The 17,289-nt window shown below is 44.9% G+C and overlaps 1 protein-coding gene across 3 annotated transcripts; it reads right to left on the bottom strand.

Annotated features, from left to right (window-relative positions):
* Nucleotides 1–359: 359 nt before the first annotated feature.
* On the bottom strand, nucleotides 360–16,584 carry LOC311130283 (SLAIN motif-containing protein 2-like). 3 transcript variants are annotated; one of them, XM_084163012.1, is made up of 10 exons: nucleotides 15,887–16,584; nucleotides 12,097–12,239; nucleotides 6,575–6,748; nucleotides 6,203–6,388; nucleotides 5,726–6,076; nucleotides 5,334–5,483; nucleotides 3,909–4,043; nucleotides 3,177–3,215; nucleotides 2,474–2,690; nucleotides 360–2,337 (listed from the first exon to the last, which is right to left on the bottom strand). In XM_084163012.1, the coding sequence occupies exons 1-10, from the start codon at nucleotides 16,357–16,359 to the stop codon at nucleotides 2,268–2,270; spliced, it is 1,938 nt and encodes a 645-aa protein (XP_084019138.1). In that variant the 5' UTR covers nucleotides 16,360–16,584; the 3' UTR covers nucleotides 360–2,267. The 3 variants fall into 3 exon arrangements, with proteins under 3 accessions (XP_084019138.1, XP_084019139.1, XP_084019140.1); XM_084163013.1 differs by having other exon boundaries at nucleotides 3,909–4,040; XM_084163014.1 differs by lacking the exon at nucleotides 3,177–3,215.
* Nucleotides 16,585–17,289: the final 705 nt, after the last annotated feature.

Below are 17,289 nucleotides of genomic sequence, written 5' to 3'. Positions count from 1 at the left end.
TCAAGCTGTCAGACAGGAGCACTTTCTCCCCAAGCCTAATTGATTGGTATAGCAACAAGATGCCTTATGAGGGGGGGGACAATGGATTATTTGGCGCCACAACAGCTGATAAATCACACATCATTGAGAGAAGCAGCATCTTTTACGCATTTATTTATATGGTGCTGGTGCATCAATGCAGGACCCGTCTTGAGCAGGAAATGAACTGAAACACTATGGAAGACTTGGAACGTTGCCAGTAAAGCTCCAGTCTTTCTATTTATGGATTGCATTTCAAGGAATGCCCTGAATTGACAAGAGTTTGAATGAAATTTGCCCCAACCATAATAAAATGGCCCCATTCATGACAGTAGACAAGAACAGTTTCTCAACTTCTTTACTTGAAATGTGAGTTTACACAGGGAAACTGAATGTCATTTAGGTGGATATATAAAAAAAAATCATTAAGAAAAACTAATCACACAAAATGGTGTGGCATGTCTTCGCAACAATAGCCCAAGCTTTCCACTAAATCCAAACCTTGACATACAGAGGCACCTCTCTCTTAAATAAATAGTTTCATTTAAAGAATGAGAGTAATTAGTTATATCAAGGGGCATATACTTTTTCCAAAATCAATTATAAATGTATTGTTGATACAATTACAAAATTAACAAAAGTATATTAGCCCAAACAAAATCAAGCAGAAATGCAAAGACAACTTATATTAGCAAACCATGACATTGGCACATAATGATAAATGAACAAATAAAAAGCACATTCAAAATAAAGTGAAACTTGAAATTAATAGGCACTAGTTCATTAATTTATGGCACACTAATACCATCCCTATGAATCTCGGCACTCCTCTTTGATTTATTTTAAAGCACAAGTGGCAATGGCCACTGACCTATTGAACTTTTCCATTATAATCTTATTTGTCAGGATCATTTATTCCCTGTCTTGACATAACATACACTGACAATATTGTTGCAGGTTTTAAATTAACTACATCAAGCCTTTGCTGCATGCTCGTATCTCATGGCTACAAGGGCTGGATTTTACATATGTTTTAGAGGGATTACATGTCTCTGACTATACTGTCTGGATGTTGCAACTGCATATTAATCTAATGGTGGAAAGCAGATGGAACTAACTAACCAAACCAGAAGTAGATCTGGATTGAGATTGTGACGACTGCGCAGCTCAACATGAATAGCCAGCACAACATGACTAGCCAGCCCAACATGAATAGCCAGCCCAACATGACTAGCCAGCCAAACATGACTAGCCAGCCCAACATGAATAGCCAGCCCAACATGAATAGCCAGCCCAACATGACTAGCCAGCCCAACATGACTAGCCAGCCCAACATGAATAGCCAGCCCAACGTGAATAGCCAGCCCAACATGAATAGCCAGCCCTGGAACAGATGTGATAGTCGATACAGGTTAAACCATAGTTATGGTTAGGTCTGGGGTGGGGCTTTAGCCTGTTTCTACCAGTTACATGTGTGTTCTCAACATAAAAACATCAACACTCAAATGTCCTGTTATGAAACCATCTAAAAATACTTTGGAGAATTAGCTTTGCAGTAGAGGTTCAAAATAAAATAAACATTTTTTTTATGATTCAAATCAATAGAAAACAAATACTGAATATGGATATTTGGAAAATGAACTCTTTAAATAATGATTTGAATAAATAATGTCACAAACCTTTCAATACATTCTAGTTGATTCACAAGAGGAAAAAACTATGATTTTTGACAACACTTCGTAAAACGTTCACAATTCTTTAACATTAAGGGAACATTTTACCTGCACAGCATCATCATAGAGATCTCTGACAAAGGCATCTGTTGAGAACAGACTGCAAAAAGAGAAATGTGTACAAACACTTCAACCTGAGGGAGGTGAAAAAATAGAGGGAGACGAGGGAAGGAGAGGAGAAGGAGAGAAGCATTGTGTGAAGATTTATTGACTGATTGCTGAACAGACACACTGAGGCAGATAAAAGTGCCCTCTGGTGGCGCCGGGATGCTGGAGCTTGGCTGGTTTCTTTGGCATTCTCTATAGGCTTCTGCCTGGCCACTTCAGATCCTCTCCGCACAGACACACACCATGTTCAGATCATGTTCCTCATGATAGTAAGACGAATTTGACTTTGTGTCTTTTGATATAGTTTCTTCCTTGATTCATGGTAAAAGTAATCTTGGTTGATAAAGTGCCGCATTGTAATGTTTGTCTGCCTCTTTGTGCTGATCCCCCCTGCTGACCAGGCCAGCCTCAGTAGCAGCCCTCTCTCCAGTTCTCCCCTTCCCTTCCACCATTGTAGGTCCGAGGGGCAGGTAGAGACCTGAGGAAGAGAAGAGCCAGAGAAACAGATTAGTTCTGTGAGGCATTAGGCAAGACTAAAAAGGTCTGATACACCTGTAATCAACTGACATGACAACTAAACTTGCTTTGAAGCTGTGTGTAATGTGCGTACCTACCTGCGTACTGGCTGGGCCAGTTTGCTGCGAGGCACGGGGATGCTGCCTCCTCCTCCACCCCCTCCTGCACTGGGCCGGGGAAGGCCGCTGCGTGCTGGGCCCAGGGAGCGTGTGGGGGTAGAGGCTCCAGAGCCAGGGGTAGATGTGGCCTTCACAGGCTGCCTCAGGGCCAGGGGAGACGGAGTGGCCGGGGTTCGCAGCTTACTGGGAGAAGGGACTGGACGGGTAGAAGACGGGTCAGTAAAGTACACTATATAATGAACAGATGGAATAGAGAATGACACTTCACTATACCCACAACAGAGATCTACATCATTCTCAGTGTTTCACCACTGAGCAATTAACAACAACAATGATCTGAGGCACATATGATACAAAAACAATATGTATGAGAAATAACATGTGTATAGACCATTATCTAATATGCATTCAGAAGAAGTCTTTAAATAATCTGATATAATGGAATTTTGCATGAAATCACAAGACCCATGAAACCAAGGAAACAATGAATGAAGATAAGAGGCCTTGTATTAAGTCTTTACACAAACGACAAAGTCCCACTATAATAGTTCATGTGTAGGATGGATGAGGCACACATGCCCTCTAGTGATGGGGAGGGCACAGATAATGCCACAACATTAACACATCATGAAACCACAATCACAATATATAAAAGTTGGGAGCATGAGCAGTGAATACTCACTGAAATCACCTTCTTCTCCAAAGCAACAGGAAAGATGGACTAAACAAAGACAGGAGAGATTTGACTTCATTCAGAACAGCAGGAGAAAGTGCAATAGATGACATGGATGGAAAAAGAACTCTAGACTAAGAAGTCTTCTAGAGCCTATAGGTTCCCATAACAGTAAATAGCATACTAACTAGCTACTAATACAAACCAATCCGCAACCATTACCAAGAAGAGGTCAGGAGTAGTGAGTGCAGTGTGGTCAACCACATCAGCAGTGCTATCAGAAACTGATATTATCTGAAACAGCCTTGAGGTCTGTGAGCCCAAAGGCATTCCAGAACCACAGGGTTTCTCAGCAGGTTCTCCCCATCACCACTAGGGGAGATAAATGACTTCTCTGTTCCAGACAAAACCCAGCAGGTGCACCCAACAGGAACCCATGGAGACACTTCAACTTTCAGTTCCAGACTGCCAACCATCCCAGAAGATGCCTACCTTGACCATCCCAGAAAACCATTACTTGGCTTGTAAATCTGGAGACCAAATTTTCTGGCACTTTATAATTGGTGGAGTGCATGCAGGTACGTCACACAGGCAGGCACACAGCCAACCAATCACAGTAAAACACAAAACGCTTTAGGTTTGGTAAAGAATGTGGTCATGTGTGTATGACTGAGGATGTGTGTGTATGTAGGGACCCTTAACTCGTAAGGTGGATGATCCCAGGCACCGGCAGGCTGTTACCTCGGAGGGAAGAAGGGCTTTGGAGGTGCTGTTTGGGTTTCGGGGACTGTAAGGATCGAGGGGGAATTCCTGTTTGGGAGGAGCGAGGGGGAGTCGAGTACCGAGAGTGGAGTGGAGTGGAGGAGTGCTGGGCTACTGGGAGAAATGGAGATGACAGTTGGGGAGAGACAGAGTCAGCCCTTACTCGGACCTGCTGTACTGTTACGGTTACTAGACCAGGGAGAGGAGATGATAGGGCTGAGCCAGGCAGCCGAAGGGGAAGGATGGGTGTGCCAGTGAGGCAGTTCAGCCACTGTAAAATCACTGAGTGTCATTCTCAGGCAAAGGTAAAAGAGCAGCCTGAAACACTAGGGGGTGCTGCAGTGCAGCCAGACATTCATAGTCCAGAGAAAGAAAGAGAGAGAGAGACTGCCAGGGGTAAAGTACTGCCAGAGTCAAGCTAGGCCAACACTAGGCCAAACCCCAGCCAGTGCCTTAGCAGAAAGAGAGGGTTGGGTGAAAGGCAGCACATGCTCTGCAGTCAGATAGAGAGAGGCAGGGATAGTGATGTCATACATGCTCTGCAGTCAGATAAAGAGAGGCAGGGATAGTGATGTCATAATGCACACCACAGCCAGAAGAAGCCCTGAGAAGTAAAGGAGACGACCCCTATTATCAGCCAGTGTCAAGAGCGAAACAATACAACAGTGATTATAGTACAGGATAGTACAGAACATATGTATATTGCACATACACACAACAACAAAAAAGTGTTCCTATTCAAGCTCATTCATGCCCGCTTCACTTATACACACTCGATTATCAGTGTATAAAGCTGTTTAACTAACAGATTAACTGATACAGATTACACGTTCTTTGATCAGCAGCCTTGTCTCCTTCAGGTGTCTGAGTGGGGATTAGTTGTATGGATTAAAACTAGTATCACTGATTCACTGTGGGTTTCTCTCTTATTCTAGGGTTATAGTAAACGGCCACTCTGTGATTAGACAGGGGTTTTAACTATGAGAATGTAGTGTTTTATTCAGTTCTCTCTGCATTCTAAATCCTCACAATAAACTACTTTTAAATCTGGATTCTAATTGATTTGGATAATAAGGAGAAGAGTGCACGGAAGGAGAAATGATTCAAATAGTGAAATAAATCAAACAGAATCCCAAACCATCAAAGCCAAGACATACAAAGCAATAGAGGTTTAATAAGGAGGAGCCTGAGATGGATGCATGGTATACCCACTACACTGACTAGCTAGAACATCACTAAACTAGAACATTACTCCTTTCAGAACATTACTGATGTTGAATATGTTTGAGAAACAAAAATGGTTTTTGTCAATATACAAGAGAGAATAATCTGAAAATGACAGAGTGTCTCGGATTGCTATTACTGAGTGAACACGCGATATGATGAACATTGTGTAGTACTCACTGGCAGACTGACTGACTGCCTGGTGTCTGGGTGAGCCTCCGTTTGGCACTTGCAGGTTGGACTCAAAGCTCCTGCTGTTCTTGACGGGCTCTGGGCCCTGCTGGGCTATGTTGGAGCGGGTCAGGTTAGGAAGACTACGCCTCAGCTTCTCTACAAACACCACAACAAAGGAAAACAACTGAAAACAGGACTGAACAACAACACAATGGCCCAGAATTACACATGACCTTTGACCAGCAGTGGTCCTAATTTGAATCAGAATAAATCATTTAATCATACAATTCGTCCTTCAGATAACTATGAACTAACCCCAACCCAAAACCATTTCCCCTCTAGTCTCTCAATCGTCAGGAGGTAGTCCTGAGGTGTAGTGAGCCAGTATATCTGCTTACCTTCGTTCTTCACCACGTTGGTCTGCAGGTCTTGGGGGGCGTGGTTTTGCAGGGAGTGACGTGGTGCCTGCAGCCGGCTGATGATTGGCTGCGGGGAGCCTCGGCTGTACTCCAGGGAGCGTGCGGGGGATCGGGAGCGGGGAGAGTTTCTGGGGGAGGCGTGAGGGGAGTGTCTGGGGGAGGGGGAGAAGCGGTTTGAGGGGAGGTGAAAGGCATGGTGTACAGCCTCTTCATCGTCCTCTAGACTGTGGGCGTCCAGCTCCTGGTCACTGAAGGTGCTGCGTCTCAGAGAGTGGCAGGACGAACCAGAGCTACGTCTGGACGCTGTGGCTGCATAGTCCTGCCGAAGACCTGGAAACAAACACACAGACGGTCAGAACATACACCGCTTGTACAGTATAAACACTCAGCATCTCTGACAGGTGGGTAAATGGTTTCTGTGGACAAACAGACAACGAGTTAGAAGATGGTACGTACTCTCCTCCTGCATGCGAGCCAGGATTTGTACATCAGTGACATCGTTGAGTTTGTATGTGGTGGAGGATCCTACAGAGTCCTCGTCCATCTCTGAGGTGCTCAGCTCACTGTCTATTGAAGACTGAGGGCTGACCGCCGGCGGGTTCCTTTCTCTCTCTACTGAGCCACCACGCTGCTGCGGGTGAGCTGCTGGGACACACACATAGTCTTCATACTGGTCCAACACACACACACACACACATATATAGAAAACAAACAAGCACAACCCTGTATATCTAAACCAAATTGAAGTTTATGTTTTAACATAAAGAGAAAGAGAGAGGGCCCCGGAAGGAGAGTTAAAGACAGGCTTTATATGCCAGTGTACAGTACCTTGGTTGACGGGGGGCATCAGCTGCTGTCTGACGAGGGGAACCCTGCTGGGGGTGGAGGAGGGGGAGTTGAAGCCACTACTGTAGGGGCTGTTAGCTGTGTTTGTGCAGTATGGGCTTCCGTAGTTCACCTGGGGACTGTAGGGACTTCCATACAGGCTCCTACGCTTGTTTGCTGTGGAGAGAAGAGAATTCAAATCAAAGTTTATTGGTCGCGTACACAGATTTGCAGGTGTTATGGCTGGTGCAGCAAAATGCTTATGTTACTAGCTCCAACAGTGCAGTAGAATGTCTCGCAAATACAATACAAATAATACATAAATAAGAATAGCCATAAACATACTGTGATAAAGCCTATATCTACATCACTTAAGGGATTGTTGTACAGCCAGCAAGCTACATCGTAATAACCAATCATTCACTGAGATAATGTCTTACATGGGAAGTCATTGCAGGCATTACCGGTTGCCCCCTCACAAGCTGCATTATACCAACCACTGACACAAACACTAATGTGCACAGTACACAGTCACACACATGTTCTCTCTGAGTCCTCTTCTCTGTAGTGTGTTGGCAGTGGTCCACATTCTAGAGTCACTTAAAGCATATGGCAGGCGTGGGTGTCTTTATCATGGACTGGAGAAAGAGTTAACAATACGGCCTATTCACTCACTAGTACACAGTGAGAGCAGCACAATGCAGCACTGTGATATCCATCCAGCTCTCCACAGAGACTCAGTCAGCCAGCCAGCCAGTCAGTCCCAGGGAGGCAGACTCACCATGGACCCTCCCTTAGCTGAGTCATTAGACCAGGCCTGGCTGGCTGCTCTGACAGGTATATAACGCATTAGCCAGTAGCCATTACTGTTGAACTGCAGCCCCGTTCGGCTCAGCTCAGCCTGCAGTGCTGCATACACTCCGATCTCCAGGGCCACTCGTTTGCTCATCCCTCTCTCCCTGTCTAGATGTGTTTACACAGCTGGGTGGTGACTGGAAAGTAGCCTTTTTATGATCAACTCGCTCTCCTTTCCGCCTCCCTTTCTGAGTTTATTTTTATTTTTACAGGGACAGTGCACATTAATCAACGTTTCAGTAAAAGTGCCGGTTTTAGCCAGCCGGCTAATTTTCAACCACAGTCCCTGGGCAGGTTATTAAAAACTATTCCAATAACAATAGAGACAAACAATGAGCAGTGAACACATGCAGAGCAACATAGAACAAGCAACACGTAGCACGCAGACAGAGCAATGGCACAAAAAGCAACAAATCCCCTCCTTTCCTCTCACTCTCTCCCTTCCTCCCTCCATCTCCTCCGCTTCTCATGCTCTGCACTCTGTCCTACTGCATTATTTAGGAAATAACATGTCCACTCAACTCACTTCCTTAGAGATCAGCCACTGTCATCTGTAGATTCCCAGATAAGCTCATGATAAGTGTCTAACCTATCTAAAACAGTGACCTAACCAGAGACAAAGGTGTCTGTAGTACAGATTATGTCCAAAGTCCTAGTGCTGGTAGAGCAATTTATAGCTCAGATATGTCCAACAGTTGTGTTGTGTTATGGAATGATCAACAGTATACGTATAGTCCTACAGGATATAGGTCCTCACACTCAGAGACAGCTGATAGGGATCTAACACAGTGAGCTACTAGCCTCTGAGTTGCACCTCCATGGGTCTGTGTCAGCGCTGACCCAGAACATAACCCCTAGCAACGCATTGTTGGGGTCAACCTCTGGAGACAGACATACCTGAGTGGTCCCAATAGGGAGATTGCAGTTACAAACCACAAGGAAAGGACAGAGTTTCAGAGGGTGCATTCAGAGATGTTCCCCCATGTATCCAATGGTGCCAGGCTAACCAGGGGTGAATAATTTAAGGGCTAGGAGGTGATTAGATGGAACAGTAAATCAGTAGGAGTAACAGACAGCCTACAGTCAGACTGCTGGGTCTCCTCAGCAGGGATCTGCAGCACAGGGACCAATTCAAATAGTGTTGTTCTAAAATGCGGTGTAGTAAAACAAACCATACAAAAAAAAACTCCCAGAAATCTGCATTAGGCCTAAATAATGGCGTACATTTATATTGCGTTCATTCGGAGGTGCTTACTCATATGGAGGTGCTTACTCAACATTTTACACTTGCTCCCTCCATGCTAAAACCCCTTAACATTACGAAGTTGAGGAAATCCAGGAAAGCTATTCAAGAGTATAACCACTAGTGATGGGGGGGGGGGAATCGATAGTTACAGATCGGGATATTATTTTGCGCTAGTTGGCTGTACTTGCACCAAAACTCCGTATTTTTCCTTCTTAGATTGTTCTTCATCTTTTTAAATAGGGAGCCAATTTTTTGTTTTCAGCACTTTTATTTCCCTGACTGATCAAAACTCGTTTTCTCATAGCTCTCTTCTTGTCCATCTGCAACAGACACATGGTGAGTAATATGTGTGGAACATCGAATAGCAATTGGTACCTAAGCATCGTGATAATATCGTATCGCGAGGTCCCTGGCAATTCCCAGCCCTAATAACCACTATTTCCATTCATTTTTAGCCAAGAGACTAGCGGTAATAAAAGCTCTTTCCCAGCTGATGGTTTGACTGCAGAACCTCCAGTTTCCACTGGAATTAGCTTAGACAGCATAAAGTCTGTGACCAACAGACAGACAAAAAGGAAAGGCAGACGCAAGGATTGTTTGGTCTAATTAAACAGCTAAGATGGACAAAGAAAATGTAAACAAGACTTGGCATTGAAGCCTCCTTAAAGTGAAAAAGAAAAAGGTTCTTGAGACAGACTGGAACAACTACACTACATGGCCAAAAGTAGGTGGACAAGCTCTGAGCATTTCACATGAGGAGCGGGCAACAGAATTGTGTGGTTTAGGGAGAGAAATAAATAAATCAGGGGAGGGATTAACAAGTGAAAGAACATGACCTAGAGAAGGCGGGAATATCCAATCCATTATATCTTAAGTACTGAAACAGTAGATACATGTTAGGGTTGAGCATGGTTGGATAGGCCAGCTATCAGCCTCGGGTTAGGGACTGACTTTCTGCTATAGAGAAGAACTGGATGGAATCTGTGGACAGTTGTCAAAGCACTGTTCAGAAGACTACATTCATAATCTAGCCCAGCATTACAGGTCTGGTACTGGCCGGAGAGTCCCTTCCTGGTCCATGCTTCATTTCCTGCTATGCTTTCAGTTGTATAATGTTATAACAATGACCAGAATGTAGTTTTGCTGAATATCACTCATTAATGAAACTAGAGAGTGTCTAATACATTTATTTAAATCGACTATCCCGGAGAAGAAGAAAAAAGACTCTTCCTCCCTGCTTCCAGTTTGTTATATAACTGGGGCATGGCATTTTAGGGATCGCATTGTTTACATTTAACAGGGAGTCTAAAAACACAGGCTTGGTTACCATGGACAAACTAAAACAAAAACACATTCACATTTCAGAAAGCCAGCGATCGCCCTGGGCCTTCCAACCAACAGTTTGGTTGTTTCGCAGGGACATTGAAGGCTCAAACCTTGGAAAGGATTTTCCATAAAGCATTTCAAAGCATTGAATATAATCTTATGATGTGGTCCAAATCTATGACCAAGCTGTGTGTTCCATTAGTCATGAGCCAGACGCGATGCCCTGCTCTGTGAAATTCCTTCACCAGAACAAACACAATCCTCACAGGACGCCATGGTAGAGAGAGAGGCGTGTGACAGAAAGGGTGTCACTGAGGAGCCCACATACAGTACAACCACACAAGAAGAATAGTACACGCCTAGGCCCGCTCTGCTTGTCATGTGGTTGACGTGCAGTCATGTCTGACAGCTGCCTACCTCTCCTCCCCTCAGGTATAGGCAGTTAGAAGCCAGTCACCAGGTGGGTCCTTGAACCCTTTGTTAAAGGTAGAAAATGATGTTGCCACGAGCAGCACTGCAGAGATTGAGATGAGAGAGGTGCAAAACTTCGCTCTCACACAGTATTTGCGCATGTGCACGGGTTTGCTTCACGCTGTTCAGTGTGGTAGCCAGGGCACCAAAACAGAGGAGAAGTTGAGCCTTGCGGCACATCATGTGTTCGCTAACAGATCATGTGACTTGTACCTGCTCTTTGATTGGACAATACAGACTGCAAGGCCCATGGTTAGTGTAGGTTTTGGTGCTCTTTGAAACAGAAACTGACGGTAAAAACACGATTTCTCAACACAGAGGTTGAAACATTCATAACTAATGGGCACTACATCAACATACAAATTGTTTTGCAATCTCGGTAGAAAATAGAGCGTCTACGTTGCACAGTAATTACGCTAATATTTGATATCACCACGAGTTACAAGGATTGAGAATCCACTTCCGGAACCCTTAGTTGCAGCCCTATAGCCTGCACTACTGTTTTCTGCTTGTTAACGCACACCTAAATAATATATCAACCAGTTGATCTGTAGAACTTCCCTTTGTCCTTAGAGTGAGGTAGAGATGGGGAGGCACAGTAGTGACTTGAAGCATTAGGTCATGTCCATATTTTATGGATGACATAATCCTCTCCTAACCTAGTACAATGATATCACCACCACCCATTCTCCCCCTCCCTCCATTGCTCCTGTGAATAGTAATACCCATTTAGTATGTTGTCACCCACCAGAGCCCAGTCTCTTCCAATATAGTCTGAATTTAACTTCAGTGTGTGATGCACATAAATCCACAGGAAGGGATGTGAGGAGAACACGTCAGGTGTTGACTCTGGATGACAGGACAGGTACCCCATGAGGGTGCAGTCTGTCTGTCTGTCTGTCCGCCCAGGGGTATGTGACTGGAGTGTTGCTAGGGCTGTAACGATTATGGAATTTTGGGTAATTATTCATTGTAATTTTTGTATAATATTTTTTTGAGCTTGTAATGCATCTTTGTAAATTAGCTACGACATAATGAATACAATACAGTTTTGGTGAACCCTGTGACCCCCCTGTGACCGCTGACAACCTTTGGAAATGAAGCTTCTCCTCCCGACCGTGCCGTTCTGCTCGTACCATGATTACCAACTTTACCCACATCATGTAAAAATGAAAAACTGCTATTGAAGTTGAATACGATAATTGTGCCAGCCTTATGTGTTGCGTAACTTCTAGTGCCACGTGATCAGTGACCGTTACTGAGAACACACCGGTTTAGGGATAGCGACCTTCAGCAAAATGTTGCTCAATACGATATGGGCGTCACATGAGCATACCTCTTTAAAAATGGAACTGGACTATCTCACTTTAGCCGGGAAGATTTGGAGCCTTGGTGTCCTGATTGAGGGGATTGTCTGTTATTATCTGTCATAATACGCAGAGGGAAACAGATAGACACACACTCATACAGGCCATGATAATGCAGAAAATACTTTCATACAGCACATATGCCTACTACAAAACAAAAGCATATTTGTCCTAGATGTGTGTATGCTTGTGTAGAGAAAAGAGGAGACAGAGGGGAGAAGAGAGGAGGAGAAGAGAGTAGAGAAGCGTGGTGACAGTACCTGACATGGTGACGTCCAGTCTGTGGATGAGGGAGCGCTTGGCTGACTCCATGTCAGGACTGGGATTGTCCAGGGCCTGGCGACACCACACAATGGGACTCAAGGCTTTCTGCAATGGGCTGTTGAGCTTCGCCTCATACAGCCTGAAGAAACACAACACATTCATTTAACACACACACACACACATCAATGGGCATGGCACAGGTGGAGAATCGCATCTCTGCATGTCTGGCAGACATATCAGTGTGGATGTCGGATCACCACCTCAAGCTGAACCTCGGCAAGACGGAGCTGCTCTTCCTCCCGGGGAAGGACTGCCCGCTCCATGATCTCACCATCACGGTTGACAACTCCATTGTGTCCTCCTCCCAGAGTGCAAAGAACCTTGGCATGACCCTGGACAACACCGTCGTTCTCCGCTAACATCAAAGCAGTGACCTGATCCTGCAGGTTCATGCTCTACAACATTCGCAGAGTACGACCCTACCTCACACAGAAAGCGGCACAGGTCCTAATCCAGGCACTTGTCATCTCCCGTCTGGATTACTGCAACTCGCTGTTGGCTGGGCTCCCTGCTTGTGCCATTAAACCCCTACAACTTATCCAGAACGCTGCAGCCCGTCTGGTGTTCAACCTTCCCAAGTTCTCTCATGTCACCCGCTCCTCCGCACACTCCACTGGCTTCCAGTTGAGGCTCGCATCTACTACAAGACCATGGTGCTTGCCTACGGAGCTGTGAGGGGAACAGCACCTCCTTACCTTCAGACTCTGATCAGTCCCTACACCCAAACGAGAGCAATACGTTCATCCACCTCTGGCCTGCTAGCTCCCCTACCTCTACGGAAGCATAGTTTCCGCTCAGCCGAGTCAAAGCTATTCGCTGCTCTGGCACCCCAATGGTGGAACAAGCTCCCCCACGACACCAGGACAGCGGAGTCACTAACCACCTTCCAGAGACACTTGAAACCCTACCTCTTTAAGGAATACCTGGAATAGTATAAAAGTAATCTTTCTACCCCTCCCCCCCAAAAATTAAAGTGGTTGTCCCACTGGCTATCATAAGGTGAATACACCAATTTGTAAGTCGCTCTGGATAAGAGCGTCTGCTAAATGATGTAAATGTAAAAATACAACATCCTCTTATCTTATCTGATGATACATGGTTGATGGTTGATGATACAGGTTTGGTGAGTGTTATAACCTGCTTAGGCCTATATCTCATCACAGCTGCTATGGCTGATACTTAGGCCTTATACTTTGAGAAAGTGCCTATAACAGGAAGAGGAATTTGAGTCAGCAACTGTCAGCTCTGTCTCAGCCACAGAGAACATCTCACATGAGAGCCCTCAGATATCCACTGGACACTAACACCAAGGCCTACTATTAGAAAGATGTAGGCCTAGTCTACATATTGTGTACATTCTTTAGGCAACTAAAAGTATGCCACAGAGGTTTTCACCATAACATTTCAAGAATCAAAGTTCAACCAGATTTGTAGGCCTATTGGGCCTACTCTAGGCATTAGGCCTAAATAAGGCTGTGGATCCACATGGCTATGCTTTTACATAGAGCTTATAAGCCTAATTATCCTGTAAACATGCATGGATGGATCATCCTAACTGTATTTTAGAATCAAACCCTAAAAGCAGGATGGTGCTGTGCGGTCGTCAAACCGACCAGATGGCCCTGCAAAAGCAGTCTGATGCTAATTCAGGGATTATGGGAGTCAGTCTATGACCAGGACTGGCAAGCCCTTAGTTAGTAGTACTATGGGTAATCCTGTGTGTGTGTATATCACCAGCCAGAGAAACAGCCAGAGGAGAGGTGTGTGTGGGGATTCGGTTAGAGCGGCAATAGGGAACTGGTACAGAGAGGCCATAGTAAACTTCTCGGTCCTTCTTCCTCGGCTCTCTCATCCAAATATAGAAGAGTTTCTTGAACTGTAGTCAAAGACGTTTCTGTATCCAATGCATTCACATAGCAAACTCACACACTGAGCCAGGCTTGGGAAAGGCTCCTTTGCTCTGATCACGTGTTTAGGGGCTGCCAGGGCCCATTCACTATTACTATCCAGACCAGTGGTGGCTGCTGAGGGCTGGAATGAACGGCTCATAATAATGGCTGGAATGGAGTAAATGGAATGGTATCAAAAACATGGTTTTCATTTGTTTGATACCATTCCATTCCCTCCATTTCACCCCATTCCAGCCATTATTATGAGCCGTCCTCCTCTCAGCAGTCTCTACTGATCCAGACAGTCTGGCCATCATTAGTGATGTTCCTTTCTATAGCTGGCCTCCTCTGACCCTTGACCTAAAGCACAACCCATTACCATTACATTACCATCAAGAGGCCAATTATATGCCAATAAATAACATTCTTGTAACCGTACCATGGCAGACAAGGGCCTATCTCTCAGAGAATGAGAGGAGGAGAGAGCTGGGCACTGACTGTCCTCATTATAGGCTAAAGCTTACTACTGCTCTAATAACAAGACTACATCTCATTTATAAACAGGGCTTATTTCACATTAGCTCTACAGTGAGGTCTCATCTCCCTGTAACTCTCTAAAACCGTTTCAGGGATTTCCTCGAGTTGGGATCGTTGGGATCAGCAGTGAGATTTGTGCTGCCTCACAAATCCAATCAAACATCTCCAGTTTCAAGGATTAGGCTACACTTCTAAAAGTGAATCTGTGTAAGCATCCTTACCCTATAACCCACAAATGCACAGTGCACAACAAACAATACATGATCCTGAAATTCAGTGTGGCTGGGCCTGGCTGTCACAACAATTTGGATACTATAACATTGTCATAATCACATTGGGTCTAGTAGGCAATTACTTTCTCTCAACCTCTTTTCATACAATTGTGGCTGGTGTGTGTCAGTATTGGGAATCCTTCTAACAAAGAAGGTAACCATGGTTGTGGCTCTTGCACTGTCCCAATAGGCTTTAGCTGGGTAAACAACTTTCAATTTCACTGTGCACACTGCCCTCTTCCCATTACCATGACAGTTGTCTAACATATATTACCAAAATAGTGCAACTGGCCGCCACATGAACTGAACTTCCCTTACCCTGAAGACACACTATATACTGTAGACTTATGTAGAGATAACGGATGACCACTAGTGTTTGTGGGTGATAATTTGACAGTAAACAAGACAGCTAAAATGCAAATGTTATGATTAAGGCCTAATAATAAAGGGATGTGATTAATTAAAGCACAGCAACAACAACCACAGTACAATGAATGCCAAGTTCCACTGATACAATATTGATGAGTATGTAATGTGCAGGGGGGCCAGTATGAAAAATGTATGCACTCACTAATTGTAAGTCGCTCTGGATAAGAGCGTCTGCTAAATGACTAAAATGTCAATTGGGTGGTTTGACAGTTCCCACACGTGATCCCCTTTCCATTTGGTTTCCATTCCAACCACCACCCCTCACTAATCAACAATGAACGACAGACAATCTGTCTGCGGTGTGTGTGATGACCTCAGTGTCTGTGGCCGGCTATTGTATTGAGAACATGACCGTGCGGTGCATTCCTATGCCGCAATTTCAGCGAGGATTATTTCCCTCCCCAAGCGATTGTCATCGTAGATAGCTAATGTCTGGAACAGCTGCGCTCGGCTGTTGATGTGTAACATATATGGGCGCACAGGCACACTGGTTGACTGGTAGCCAAATGCATTAGGGCGTGTTGTTGTTATCTCACTGCTGTGCGAGACCCCTCAAGCTACTTGAATTACAGATGGTGTAATCGTGTTGTATCACTCACCAGCTGTCTTCATCTTCGTTAAGACAATCCATGTCTTCGAGATCGAGGATTTCTACTTCATCCAAGATAGAAGTTTCCCCTTCATCCATAAAACCCAGTGTTTCCCCTGCGTCTGTAAAATAGGAATTGGTGCCAGTGAAAGAGGTGGCAGCCGATACCCCCTCGCCATCATATGCTTTCCTGAAACTGATGCCATCATATGACAGTCTGGGGCTCAAACAACGGGAGTTTTCCAAAAGCCCTCCATAGCCCGTTCTGCCGAACCCCACCCCAGAGAAACCGGCCAACCCCGCCGCTGAGGCGGCTGATAAGCGCGAGTCGTACCCTGCACTAAGGGGTCTATGGTTCCCTGATACTGCTCCAGCCGAAGACCGACTACGGAGCTGCTCGTTTTGTTGTTCGAGTTTCTTTACCAAGTCCTGCAGCTTCCGCACCTCCAAGTCCGCGTTGATGTTTGAGTTGATATCCTCCATAGCTAACGTTAGTTAGCGCCACCACCAGCCACACAAAATGAAAATGCCGATGCTGTGTGGTCTTTCGTTTCCTCTTTTTCGCTGGTAGTCACAATTTGTTAGTCACTCCAAACAATATTTACGTGTTTACTGAAGACACTTTGGTGTTCAAATAAGTTATAGGGCACATCGTCGTCATCTTCTCCAAATATTCATACACACCGGCAGGGTCGAGGCCATTTTCGCTGTTCCCGTCGCCAACTGTGAAAGACCAACAGGCAAGGCTAGACTACGTCATCACGTGAAACATCGGTAATGAGCACGTAACCAAGCCCGCGCTTACAGTATCGATAATGCCACACACTGTACTGCATGGAAATACAGTACTATGTGAGCTAAAATACAGTACAATGAAAGTATGGTGGTTTCAGCTAACTGCTACTAAGTTAAGGATCAGCTAACTTCTGCTAACACGTTGCTTATCAAGGATCTATAATGTACTTTCAGGAGTTTTACTTTGCTCTCCAGAACCCAAGGCATTAACAAAGGCATTAAGCATTATCCCAAGGGTTCTCAGCTAGAAGCACCGCTAACTGGTGGGACCATGTGATCTCCAATCCCGACGCTCGTTTAGAAAAGTCAATAATCATTGCTTGCTATATGGTTTTCAAAAACATATGATACTTATCTTTCATATCAGTGAGTATTCAAATAAAAAAAATACACTTACTGTATGTAGCAGGACCAACTACACTTCCGCTACATTAGTCCCCTCCTGTACTCCCTGTTCACCCACGACTGCGTGGCCAAGCACGACTCCAACACCATCATTAAGTTTGCTGATGATACAATGGTGGTAGGCCAGATCACCGACAACGATGAGACAGCCTATAGGGAGGAGGTCAGAGACCTGGCAGTGTGGTGCCAGGACAACAACCTCTCCCTCAACAT

This window comes from Coregonus lavaretus (genome assembly GCF_964263955.1).
Source record: "Coregonus lavaretus genome assembly, chromosome: 6".
In the NCBI taxonomy this organism is placed as follows: domain Eukaryota; kingdom Metazoa; phylum Chordata; class Actinopteri; order Salmoniformes; family Salmonidae; genus Coregonus; species Coregonus lavaretus.
This window is presented reverse-complemented; position numbering and strand designations above follow the sequence as displayed.

Excerpts from the sequence above, each read along its gene's own strand:
- LOC311130283 (XM_084163012.1), bottom strand. The coding sequence starts at position 16,359 with ATGGAGGATATCAACTCAAACATCAACGCGGACTTGGAGGTGCGGAAG. Across the intron at positions 6,749-12,096 it reads ACTGGACGTCACCATGTCAG|CAAACAAGCGTAGGAGCCTG; the intron begins GTACTGTCACCA and ends TTCTCTCCACAG. Across the intron at positions 2,338-2,473 it reads CTGGCCCAGCCAGTACGCAG|GTCTCTACCTGCCCCTCGGA; the intron begins GTAGGTACGCAC and ends TCTCTTCCTCAG.